The sequence below is a fragment of the Astyanax mexicanus genome, chromosome 21 (genome assembly GCF_023375975.1).
Source record: "Astyanax mexicanus isolate ESR-SI-001 chromosome 21, AstMex3_surface, whole genome shotgun sequence".
Classification (NCBI taxonomy): domain Eukaryota; kingdom Metazoa; phylum Chordata; class Actinopteri; order Characiformes; family Acestrorhamphidae; genus Astyanax; species Astyanax mexicanus.
Window position 1 is genome coordinate 30,436,950 of NC_064428.1, and position 13,859 is coordinate 30,450,808.

Below are 13,859 nucleotides of genomic sequence, written 5' to 3' on the forward strand. Positions count from 1 at the left end.
ACTGCGTTTTCCACTACGCCTGAAAGACCGCCAGCATCTTCTGAAAGCTCCGTCCATGCCTCATACTCCACCAAGCTCAACCTGCCGCTTGTAGGGGGTCGAGGTGTCTGATGCAGCCTCTGCCATGTCCCAAATCAATTCCAGATGTGTGAGGGAGTGTGTTTTGGCTGGCTTGTGGTTAGGGAGTGTGGAGGGAACGGCAGAGAAACTGCAGAAGCTTCATTTCAAGAAAAAACCAAGGAAAGCTGGGAGAGAAATTGGTATTGTGGTTTTGGTATGAAGGGATGCACATATTAAGCAACAGTTTTCAAACAGGCTTTGGCATCCAAGCAAAGACTGATTGATTGATGGGTTTTAACAGACCCAAACTGTGCCAAGAAAATGTTCCTGTTGACATGGATTTATGTGGTTGGTGCCAAATTCTGACCTTACCATCTATGAGCCGTGTCTAGGCCATGACCAGTGTTAAGTGATAAGCCTGTGTCCACTGCAGCCTCAGCTTTCTGTTCTTGGCAGACAGATATAGAATAGATATAGAAAATATTGTGGTCTCCTGCTGTTGTAGCCCATTTTTCTCCTCAAGGTTTGACATGTTGTGTTTGTTATTCTAAGATTGTGACACTTCTCTGCTAACCACACACTTTTACAGCATGGTTATATAAGCTACTGTAGCCTTTCTGTTAGCTTGAACCGAACCTGCCCATTGTCCGCTGATCACTCTCGTCCATAGACTGTGTATAGCTGGACAGAGCATCGTCTCTCAAAAGTGAAGCCAGCACAGGTCGGGCGCCCCCTGCTGTTCGGTTGCAGAAAGCTGTGTAACCCCACCCATCCCCATAGGTTTAACATGGGCAAAACAGACAACTTTCAATCACATTTTTTTTCCAATATACTGTAATTCTACCTCCTTTATTTAAATGCAGCAGCTAGTGTAACCTCTGCTTATATTGTCAAATTTTTATATCCCCACAGAATTTTAAACATTTTTTAAAACGTTATTCAGCTCTATTCAAAAAGGTGTGATTATTGTAAAAGGGCTGGGTTACACCTAGCCGGGGTGGGACCAATGACTGTATGGGTGGGACCATAGACTGTGTGAGCTCTGTGGAGGCAGCTCTCAGGGGCGGGGTTATTTAAATGAGTAGGTTGCTATCCACAGTCGTTCTCCCTCCTCTGGTCTCTACTGCGCAGACTCGGGTTTCAGGATCGCCAACATGGCGGAAGATTTTGGCTTCATTTTTATTGAATGAATGGGAACAGCAACACCAGGAAACCAGTTGCCTTAAAAAAGTTAAATAATGGGTAATGAAAACTTGGAAAATAAGCTGCCAATGGCAACAGACTAAACTCAGTTATTATAAGTTGGTTCAACTTATAACTTCTCAGTTTGAATGTATAATAAGTGCTCACAAATGTTCAACTAACTCAAAATAGTTGAGTATTGTTTAGAAATATCTAATTTTATGTAAAACAGACTTAAATCATTTTAAACAACGTATGGGTTTACAGTGTGGCAGAGCTTTCACTGGAGCTTTAGTAGAAAAAAAACTGCATGACTCTCTTAAGAGCAGGTGTCCCAATACCAATCTCCAAATAGTGTATCTGATCAATCTGAGAAGATGCTGTTTAAAGATATTTAAAAACCAGGGACTAGTTTAAGAAAAGTGGGGCGTTTAGCGTAGCCCCTGAGGTTGTTTTTGTTCGTGGTCTTGGACGTGGTGCGTTCTCTCTCGTAGAAAACAGACAGTGGAACAGTTCACCTCTCCCGAGCGCTCACACTCAAACACACACACACACGCTCTGAGGTTCAGCAATGTCCTGGCTCTGCCCAGCAGCAGCCCCCATCCGACTCCAGTCATCCTGCCAAGGAAAACTAGCGCCGCTGAAATGGAAAGTCTGAAGTCACTGCTGTTTTTTTTTTGGCGAGGACAGATTACGCAAAGCAGGAGAATCCAGCGGGACAGGCCTGTGTTCCTGCAAACACATCCAGAGCAGGAAGACCAAGACATCTCTGTTATCTATCACCGACAGCAGCCCCAGACGGCAGGGGGTCCGTCCAGAGATCACTTAGCCGGGTATGTGAGTAGTAGATCATTAACACACAAACAGTAGGACGAGGACGAGTGCAGGTTAGGACAGTGCTGATCTTAGATTAGCACTGTGGGAATATCAGTTCCAGATGATTCCGTGCTTAGGGTTGAAGATTTGCAACCAGTTAGCAGTAGCTTATATTACCTAAATCTTAAAGCAAAAGATCCAAAAAGCTAATTTACTCAATGTTCCCCTCATCCCAAATGTGGCAAATCAGCCAAAATCTGTTCTATCTTACACAAATAAAGAAGCAAACATCTGGCTTCAAATACAATTTATGTACAGCTCTGAAAAAAATAAGAGACCACTTAAGAATTATGAATTCTTCCATTTTTACCAAATTTGAAAACCTATGGAATTGAATAAAGAGGAAGATGGATGATCACAAGCCATCAAACCAAACTGAACTGCTTGAATTTTTGCACCAGGAGTAAAGGCATAAAGTTATCAAAGCAAAAGCAGTGTGTAAGACTGGTGGAGGAGAACATGCCAAGATGTATGAAAACTGTTATTCCACCACCAAATAGTGATTTCTGAACTCTTAAATCTGTATGAATATGAACTTGTTTTCTTTGCCTTATTTGAGGTCTGAAAGCTCTGCATCTTTTTTTTTTTTGTTATTTCAGCCATTTCTTATTTTTTGCAAATAAATGCTCTAAATGACAATTTTTTTTGGAATTTGGGAGAAATTGAAATATATTTCAAGTCATATTTCTTAAATACTAAATACATACAAGATTACTCTCTGGAAAATCTAGTAGAAAAAACACTGAATGACACTCTTAAGAACAGGTGTCCCAAAGTGTTCTCCAAAACCTTTTTCAACACATATTTCAACTTGTATACCATAAATGTTAAATATAGAATATGTATAAAAGTTAAAAGGCAAACAAAGGTTCACATATTTAAACATAGGTTTAATATCTTTTGCATATTTATTTTTATGCCAATGTAAAAGTATGTATGGATTAACACATTTAAAAATCAGGTGAATTCAATCGTATCTGTGTTGATTTACTTTTGCATTAGAGCATTTTATGTTTATTTTTATCTCCAATAGAGGGTCATATTTTGATCACAGTACTTCTCTGCAAGGACTCTGCATTTGCACATCTGTTTCAGGAATGGATGTAACTTAAAATAGCCAAATGTATTTCTTAGAAGGGGAAAAAAATTTACTGGAATGTCCCCATAGGTCAGTCCCCATAGACAATGCTAACCTTATTTTAGTTGGATTTGCCATAAATTACTGGTAAATAATTGGTAAAGCAGTTGTGGTAGACTTAGAAGGCTTTGGCTAACTGATTTTGGATGTTGTTGTTGTTGTTGTTGTTGTTGTTGTTGTTGTTTTAAAGCTCACCTTCCGCGAAAATCCGATTTTTCTTGTTTTTTGTGGAATACAGTAGGTCTCTCCGAGTTGAATGTGTACACCTGCACATTAAACTGTTTTGCAGCCCCCATTGTCTGCAGGAGCTAAGCAAAGAAATCCCCCCTCCCCCCTCCGAAAAACGGGTGAATTTTGAATTATCTTTCTGCCTACGTAGGCAGAAACTCACAGACCAGCCCACCTTGGCTCGAGAAACTCCCAGAGGCGGAGCTGAAGCAACGCAACATCACCGCTCATCAGTTAGGAGGTGGGAGGCAGTGAGCGGCAGAGTGGCGGAGGGGCGTCGCAGTGCTCCTAGCCAATCAGAGGAGAGATATTTGCATGCTGTTTGCATGTATGAATATTCATGAGCAAAGCTGGAATCCGGTCATTTTGGACACACCCCTAAAACAGTCCATTAAAAAAGAGCTATAAAGAGACACCTGAGCACTTTTTTTTTTTTACAAAAACGGCTCACATGTCATTCATTCATACTAGAGACCACAACTAGACATTTTAAAATGAAAGAAAAAACGACGGAAGGTGAGCTTTAAAAATCCTAAAATAGTGAACAATTATTGGAATGTGTAGCTGGCATGCAGTCAAAAAGGACGTGACAATATCCCTAACTCCAACATCCTCTAGGTACAATTTCTGAGGTAAATTAGTATACTGTATATCTTGGCTAATCAACTATATTTATATTTGAGGAAGAGGAATTTGAATGTAGTTGTTGGCGATGTTTCAATTTTTTCAATGTTTTAAAGGATATATTGGCTAATAAAGCAAATCTAACTGTGCTAGAAGTCAATAAAAGTCAATAAAAGTCGAACGGTCATCTGTGATCCACCATGCTGTCAGTTAGCCACATTAGCATTTTTGAGTGAAGTTGCTGTAGCCTGTGCGCAGCGAGACTGGTGATAAAGTGCGGAGAACAGGAAATCATGTCCATTAACGCTGTTATCTGTCAGCGGGAGGAGGAGAGCGTTTAGGAGAGCTGGAGTTGGCGGAGTTCGTACGCAGGAGGCATCGGGGGTGAGGCCGGAGTCTGGTTATTGGCAGCGCAGCAGGGTGGAAGGAAGTCGTGCTGACCTGACTGAGGTCATGCACTCTGATGAAACCCACTGTCTCGTTTTACAAAACACCGTCCAAAAGCGCTGAGTCACCACTTTCTTGTCTCTGCCTAGTTTTCAGCACTCGTCTGTCCGAGCCAAAAGATGTGTTGTTGTGCCTAATTCTTTTCTGGTGAGCTCCTCAGACAAGGATTAGGTGAAATCCAGGAATTAGTGATGGACTTCAGAGAGCAGTTCATGTTCAGACTTCTTCTACTGCTGGATCTTGAGTAAATCTAGACCTGATTCATAAAAAATACACTGTAAAAAAAAAAACTCAAAATTGCTCAACTTATTGTGATTTTTAGGTCAGTAAATATCGAATTGCACGTTAAACTATAGCAAACTAATCACCTCAACTAACATTACTGAGTTTCTTGCAAAAAAGTTGCCTAACTAAATCATTTTTGTTGGCAAAATTCACAAATTCTGCAGGGGTTTTCCCTTGATGTTGGTGTGTGTCCTCCCATCTCTCACTCACCATCAGTGTGTAGTCCATCCCCACAGGCTGCTGCTGCTTCTCTTGGGATTTATATACTGTGTGTGTTAAATAATAGTTAACTGCCTGGCCTTAGTGTTGTAGGCTATAGGGGCAAGTTACTTGTGTGTTTTTGTGTTGCTCAGTGTGACTTAATGACTGATTTATTTTATTTGACTGACAATAAGACATATGTAATAATCCTAAATTATCTGTTGCTAACTTAAATTAACAAAAATATAGTGCTGTGCTCATTTTGTGTGTTTAATTTATGTAAAACGTGTGATTGACACAAGTGTATTGTTTTTAGTTGATCTTAAAGGACAGTCAGCATAACTTACAAAACATTTCATGCAATCCAACTGACAACACAAATGGAATTTTTTCTGAGACTTAATAATAAAGTGTGCATGCGTAAGAAAAATTAATTATCTGAACTAAAGATTTGTATTTGGCACAATTTAAAACGTACACGTTTGATTTGTCCTCAAAACCCAAAAATGTAGACAAGTTAGTTGCCTTGAAATTGTAAGTTTTCTCAACTATGGAAAAAGTGCTGAACAAAGGGTTCATTGACCTGTAAAAATATAGATAGATAGATAGATAGATAGATAGATAGATAGATAGATAGATAGATAGATAGATAGATAGATAGATAGATAGATAGAGTTTCCTTAGATAGTTATAGTTACTAGTTACTTCTCCAATAAAGTAACTAGTTACTAAGTGAGTTACTCTAATATAAAAGTAACTAGTTACCAGTAAAAGTAACTATTGCGTTACTTTACTTTTGTGTAACGGCATTGAATTGAATTCAGTTATTTCCATCGCTGAATATATCTGTTCTGCACTGTGCACTTTGCGAAGTATTGCCAACCTTTTGCCGATGCATGTTTAGTGTTGTTCGCCCTATTTTGTTGTTAAATCTCAAGGATTTTTTTATTCGCATTTATCGCCTGGCTGTTTAGGAAACTGATTTTTTTCTGATTTTGATACTTTCTAGCTGGTATTTGGCTTTGATTTGGTTTTGCCTTTGTCCGTTGTTATATCTTTAATGCTTGTACTCTTGTTAATCACTCAATCCTGTACCACCAATATATTATGTCTGGTGTTTTCCATGTTTCTTTTAACCCTGGCTTAGTCTGTAATACTTCAAGGTATACTTTACCTAAAACTGACATCATGGCTATCAATAGCACAATCCATCTGTGGTCTCGTTTTAATAATACTGGTTTGGCTCCTTGCTTCTTATTCACTGTTAGCATCATTAGCATATTCAGGAGGAGTATTCCTTTACATTCACTTGGCCATGTCTGGATTTTTTTTTCTTTTTCTTGTCTGGTTCTGCGAAATAGCCACTCGTGCCTAACCACGTTTACACTGAAGCGAATCCACCTCCAGCTCTCTTCACTGACATTCATGTCTCATTCTGAATGAGGTTGATCTTGGCCCACGGTTCTATCACCAGAACTTCTCGTCCACCAAAACAAGCGCCAAAGAAAATCTCCCCCTGCCCAAAGAGGCTATTCAGCTCCAGTACAGATTCCAACCACAACCTTTCATTAATCCCAACTACAGTCATTCACTTCCCATTACAGCAGACCTAGTTAGTCATTAGTAACCATTACAGTCCTGCTGTTAGCATGCCGATCCTGTAACCGATGCTGAGCGCTCAGTTTCTGAAGCCTCGCAGCGACTGTACATGGCGGCAAACCCTCAGTGTAGTGATTTATTGGCGTTCAGGGTGAGTTCAAGCCTCATAGAAGTTGTATGATGTGTTACAGGGACACAGCTGTCCAACATACGGCTCTCATTTTTTTGTCCACAAGGACATCGGAGGTTGATGGTTGGTCTGAAGAACTGTAAACTGCCTTAAAGTGGGATTTCTTGGGCAAATAAACACACTCGGGGTGTATCAGGAAGTTGTGTACTGTGTACAGATTCATTGGATTCACCTCTGTATGTGGCCCACACTTCCATTCTTTAGTCTTGATCTCAGAAGATACATTTAAAAGACATTTAAAGAGGCAGTCCTTAAGATTTTTTCTTGTAAATGAAATAAATCAGTAATATTCATGAGTTGGAAGGGGACAAAATATTTAAATGTCTTGGCATGTCCATATAATCCAACAAAACAGAGTGGTCTAGTAGGTTTCTTTGATGTAACTGCTTTCAAAATTTGCACAATATTTCAAAAATGAACTGAGTTTCAGACAGCAATTTTTTTACATTAACCTCCATTATTAAAGGTACTCTTCCAGATGCTTTGTGCAATTACACGTCCCTACCAGAGAGCTCTCTAAAATCATCCCTTCATCCATTTTTTAAAGCTGAATACACATGCTGAGCCTGTGAGCCTTGCATCAGCCCAAAAGTAGCTAACATCTGGGCCAAGTGCTGCATGTGCCAACTCTGCAGTTACAGTACCAAGCATAAAATGACAAATGGACTGAGCCACATGTGCCAACACCCCGGCTGCCTACTATAATACAGCTATCTGCCTGCCCTGCTTTTGCCAACAAGTATAAACCACATTTGGCCCAATACTGAGTCTTAGTCGATGCTCCCACATTGTAAAAAACAAAACTAAACATGATTTTTAAGTGTGCTAAAAAAGAAATATTGAATTGCACCATAAACCATGGCAAAGTAATTGCCTCAACTGACATTATTAAGTTTCTTGGTAAAAGCTGGTGTAAATAAATAATCTGCTTTCTCTTGGTATTTACATATGTTTTATATAATAGTTAAATATTACTGTAAGACCAAGGTTTGTGTTGCTCAGTGGGACTATTTGCATTACCGCAAGATTATATGACAATAAGACATATATGTAATAGTAATAAATTCTTAGTTGCTAACTTAAATTAGCAAGAAAATACAGTGTTTGAGTTAATCTTAAAGGACAGTCAGCCGAATTTACCAAACACATTTCATAGAACTTAAATGAGGCCAACTAACAACACAAAGTGAATTTTTAAAATTAATAATCTAAAATAAAGATTTCTATTTGGTACAAATGTCTGTGTTATTTATTTCAAGTTTGAGTTTGGCTCAAAACTCAAGAATCTAGTTCAGTAAATTGCTTTGATATTTTAAGTTTTCTCTGTCATTTTTACATTGCATAAATCAACTGATCCTGGGCCAGTTTATCATGCTTTCTGGGTTTGCTCTTGACCAGCATGGGGCTATGTTTTTAATTTGACGTGAATGGTCTTGCTGGTCTAGCATGACCAACTTAAACGTGCAATAAAAACAATATTGGTGACTTGATCAACTTAATCAACTTGACTTTTTATTTTAGTTTTATTTGACATGGTGTGTTGGGTTAATGTGGTGTGTTTGGGCTGTTCATTTTGCTGTTTTTTGTAAAAATCATTGTTTTTGCAAAGATTATAGTCTTCCCAAAACATCCAGCGCATCCCTCAAATGCAGAATCTTTCAATTCCACCTTAAACAGTGCTACAGTTATGGAATGTTGCAAAGCTGCAGAAGCACTAATGCTAAAAGATCCTGCTCTGAGGGAACACTACTGGTTGCCAGAACTTGAAAAGGGTTAATTGGACCTTATTGGTCATTGAGCTTTGCTGTACGTTTGTTCCTATAGGTCAGCTGTCAGTTGTTCTGTTCTGTTTCCAGTCAGCTGAGCCTGAAGCTGATCTTAACTCCCATTGGCCAGTTCTGATGTGTTTTGGTCACTGTAGAGTAATAGAGTCCTGCAGGTTAAGTTGGGGTTAAGTAGGTTTCGGTGTTCTGGGACTCTTACAGGAGCTTGGTTGGGTTCAGGACTTGGTGTAATTGGTGTGCAGCCATTCAGGACCCCACCCATTTCTCCTGACATCCTGTCTGCTTGACTACTCTCGCATGTATACACACACGAACACACACACACACACACACACACACACACACACACACATATATATACAGTGGTAAGGAAAGCAGGTCAGCGGAGGCCGGAGCAGTCAGCATGTTTCTGTTTTGTGTCTCTCCTGAATGGGGGTGATTTCCGCACGCAATCAAGCAGAGCCATTTATCAACACGCTACTGTATATGCTGAGCTGTAAAACCCGCTGGCCTGCTGAACCCCAGCAACCCGGGACATGTCCGCTGTAGTGCAACACTGTGCAACATTTTATTTTTTATTTTTTTCATCAGGGAATCGAGGCGGCATAGTTCCTCCATAGTTTCCTCTGCACATTTTCCTTCGTTAGCCTAACATCCATAACATGGCAGTGATGCGGTGAGTGGTACGTTGATCCATTGCACAAAGGCCATCGCTTTTGCCAGTAATCTAAAGTTGAGCAATAAGAAGAGTCTGATAAGATTAGGTGTGTGGGTCATGACTGCATTACTGATTTCCTGGCCTAGTGTTCATCACTCCTTACCAGTCAAGGAGTGGATATTACAGCATGTCTGATAGAATTACGTACATCATTAAGATTGGGAAACCGTGGACAGAATTTTGTGGGTTTTTTGTTTCCTAAAGCTTAGAGATTAGTTTCTCAGGGGGTCCTGGGCTAATTTTCCCTTTTATGGGGGGTCCTCTGTGATTCCTGTATGTTTATTCCCGTCCAGAACGACCATGTATGTGTTTTTCTCAGTCGTCCTCTAAAACAAATCTCAGGCTGAATTACCTACTGTTTTTCCTATGCCTAACTCTGTGGTCCTCCGATTATTTTATTCCTGTCCAGCCTGACATCTCAGAGATTCATCACCTTGATTACACTTTGGCCACACGTTTCCACGGAGATCCATGTAAAAACAACAGTGAGTGGAAATGGAGGAGCTACTGAACGCAATGTCATGTGACTAGGAAAAAAAAATAGCAAAAAACTCAACGGTCTCCTGTTTTTTCAATTGCATTCCGGATGCAAGAGCTAGTGTTTAGTGCTGTAGTTAGTGGCTAATGCTAATACTGCTTCAGCCTTGGTGCTGGACAAACTTCACGGAAACTCCTGTATAATGCTGTACTTAAGTAGAGTGGCTTTACTGCTCCTCACAACCTGACTGGTAGCATTAATACATAAGGTGCACTGATGATTTTTGGAAAAATTTAAGGATTTTAAGTGCAACTTAAAACTGTCCACTCGCTAGATGTATTCATAGTAAGCTATATATGTGTGTGTGTGTGTGTGTGTGTGTGAGTGTGTGTGAGTGTGTAAGGGGTGGGTGGAGCTCTTAAATAGCTCAACACTTCAGTCAGGCCCTGCATCTGTGCTGGGGTTTTAATACTACCTGACTGTAAAAAAGATTCGTAATACAATTTCAACGCTTCATTTCACCTCACCTACCCTGCTGAGTCCAGCCTGTCACTCTGTATTAGACTTAACCATGTTTCAAATCACTGTCTTCCTCTCTATCTTCTATTTCTCTCTCACTTTCTCTCTCTCACTCTTTGCTTTTCTCTCTCTTGCTTAATACTCTTAAAACTCTTAAATACTCTCTGAAACTTCTGTTTTAATAAAGCAATTCACCATTTAATGCTATTACATCATCGATTTTAGAAAGGAGTAACAGGACACATTAAATTGATGTATGGAATTAAATAACTATAATACAAAGATGCATTAGTTTACTTTTAATAGTGTATATGTAATAATCAATAACTTATACAAGGCTGATAGGAATGCATTAGTTATTAAGCATTTATAAGTGACTCCATATGATTAATATAGGATTTTTGTGAGTAATTCACACTTTATTACTGATTTAATAACAGCAAATTTCAAGAACATCATCAAACTAGTCTGAATAACTCTATATCCAGTTAGTGTTTTAGCTTGTGTGTAAAGTCACTATGCTAAGCTAGGCTACTCATCTGTGCTATTCAATTTTAGTTAATTGAAAAAGTGATGCTGTGAATTGAACTGATTTAAATAATTATTTAACTAATTATATAACTCATTATACATTAAAGCAGTGTTTCTCAACCAGGGTGCCGCGGCACCCTGGGGTGCCGTCTGGCTTCATCGGGGGTGCCGTCAAAATATTGCGCCTCACGTGCATATTTCCTTTCCAGAGTCAGCTCGTGTCGGGGTGTGTCCCAATTCACAGGCAGCATACTCTGAAGGATGCGACCCACAGAGGCGGTGTATTACTGCGCAGCTGTGACGCAATCTGTCTTCGAATACAGCCTCTGAAGGATGCAGCCCCTAAATTGGGACACACTGTAAAGTTTTTGTCCCCCACGCGATGCACACGCTATTTTATTTCATATTCCGCCAGCAACAACCCTCGTTCTCACCTGAAGTCCTGCGCCAGCACCCCGCCCCCCCCCCCCCCCCCCGTCCGTAAACTGGGGTGCCTTGACATCTCGCATATATTTAAAGGGTGCCGTGATAGAAAAAAGGTTGAGAAACGCTGGTTTAAAGAACTAAAATTAAGTTTTGATTGTTTTTGGTATGTTGTAATGTGTTTTTTTTCTGTTTCTCTGTTTGTGTGTGTGTGTGTATGTGTGCGTGCGTGCGTGCGTGTGTGTGTGTGTGTTGTGGATCAGGATGCTGATGCTGGACGGGATGCCTGTCCTGCGAGTGAAAGCAGAACCGCTGCAGGCTCAGAGACGGGTAAGCAGACACAGCGTTCCTTAACCTGTTTTATTATTCATTTTATTATTTTTGGATGTTGGATTATTTTTCTTTTCTTTTCTTTTTTTTTATATTTTTCTGTCAAATTTCACATTTTACGTTTTTTTGTGTATTCCTTGTTTTCATTTATTATAATGTATTTATTAATTATTAACTAATTAAATTTTAGTTTTTTATTTTTATTTCGTGTAATTGTGCATACACCAATCAGCCAGTGGTAAACCAGATTCAGGATTATGGCACCTTAAGCAAAGGGATGTTGACTTCACCTTACAACTAATTTATTAAATACTGTAAAACTCACTCAAATGAATGCTGTGCTTTCAAATACAGTTTATAGATGCGTAGTGCAAATCTACACATCGTAAACAGAGTCACGCGGCTGTGAGCAGTGAATGCAGCACAGACCATGAGTGTAAACAGCATGGAGCAGCAGAGATAGTGTTTGTTCATAGCTGTGGTAATTAGTGTTATCTGGCTCATATATATCAGATTAAACTGCTCCTTAACAACAGTTTAGCTCAAATAAAAGGAGTATATTTGATAGCTGGACCAGATCAAGACCGGATCACGTTCTCACCACAAGCGAACCACTCCAGTGTTCATTTTGATCCGCACCTGAGTGTGATTACTGTTTTCTCACATCCTCAATCAATCTGCACTAAAGGCTACAAACTAACCAGAGTCTGTTTTAACCAGACCAAAAAGTTTGGCATTGTTATATCTCCATGTTGGCAGTAGCAGGTAACCACACTGTAAAACCTAACTGCATTTCTTACTGAACTAATTAAGTTACCATAACTTAAATATTACAGAAACTTGGCATCACTTATGCTGATAAAGTCAAACTAACTCAAAAATGATGTGTTGCCTTCTTGCATTTATAGCTGTTCTTTAAAAATGTTTGATTTGACTTAGTGTAACTTGAAAAAACAGGCAAACAGGTTCTTCAAATGAAATAAGTTGATGTTGTTTGATAGGACATTTTTATAAATACAGCCTATTTATTTTACTATTTGCATATTGGGCTACCTTAGGTAAACTTGTAGCTCATATATCATTTTCTGAGCTGCAGTAACTCTCTATTGGCTGTGCTCTCAATACTGTTCACACTATAGCTAATTTATGTGAATGAATGATTCTGAGAATGAACTATTGTTCAACTCCACACTGTGTTTTAAAAAAACTTAATTCATTTGAGGCAGCGAATTACCTCAAATGATTTAAATAGACTTAACTTATAAGGGTTTACAGTGCACATGAGTCCAAAATACTTAAATTAACTAACAATAACACTGTAAACAGGGATTAGTACAAGTCACTTGATTTACTCAATTATATATAACAATAATTCTGTGCATTATTCACACTCATTTAAAAATATATATTTTATGCTCAAGTTGTTTGAGTGAAACTCAAATGGTTTAAGGCAATCGGTTTCCTTAAATCGTTTGAGTTTACAGCTTTAAAAACTGCCATGGCCTGAAAAACTTGAAAAAACTAGAAAAAGACAATTTGACAAGAACCAAACTGTAAAGCCTACTGTAAAAACAACCAATAGTCAACCAGCATCAGTGTTTTGGGCACCTAAAGCTCAGGGATGCTTTTATTTTACGCTTCTGTTGCATAAAACACTGATCCAGAAATTATTGTTATGGCTGCTTACAGACTGATGTGTACATGCTGTATGTATTGACCACAGAGTGCAGTGCAGAATGAGGACAGGATACACTCTCTCAGGTTGAGTGTTGAGTGCGCGTGAGAGGACGCGTGGGTCGCTTTGAAGTGCGTCACGTTGGCCTGGCGGAGCGCGCTCTGTTTGAGTGGGCTCGGTGCCAGAGCCCGTCTTCTGCTTCTTGGAAACTTTTGTTCCCCCCATTAAAACCGTCCTGACCAGAAGCTGCTCGGGTTCGGAAAATTAGCTGTAATAAGCTGGAGCCCCTAAAAACAGCCCCCTTCCCCAGGACAGGAGCTGGACAGGGGGCTGAGGAGAGAGAGAGAGAGAGAGAGAGAGAGAGAGAGAGAGAGAGAGGAAAGAAGAAGAGGTTTCAAAAACAAGTTCCATTTCAGCTGAGTGTCCTCCAAACCGCAGTAAACACAGCGGAAAATTAGGGCAGCTGTAGCCTCAGACGTTCTGTAATGTGACTAAGGGGTTCTAACTAATATGTTTGTGCCCATTTGTAGATATTTGATACTCATAACAACAAATTTTTGGTTCAGATCTG

The 13,859-nt window shown here is 39.5% G+C and overlaps 1 protein-coding gene across 1 annotated transcript in view; it reads left to right on the top strand.

Annotated features, from left to right (window-relative positions):
* Positions 1–13,859, top strand: part of klf12a (Kruppel-like factor 12a) — a 54,004-nt gene that overhangs the window by 17,257 nt on the left and 22,888 nt on the right. The window contains exon 2 of the mRNA XM_049469745.1: positions 11,547–11,613. Within this exon, the coding sequence (XP_049325702.1) occupies positions 11,548–11,613 (66 nt within the window). The 5' untranslated portion in view covers position 11,547. The remainder of the gene's footprint in view (positions 1–11,546; positions 11,614–13,859) is intronic.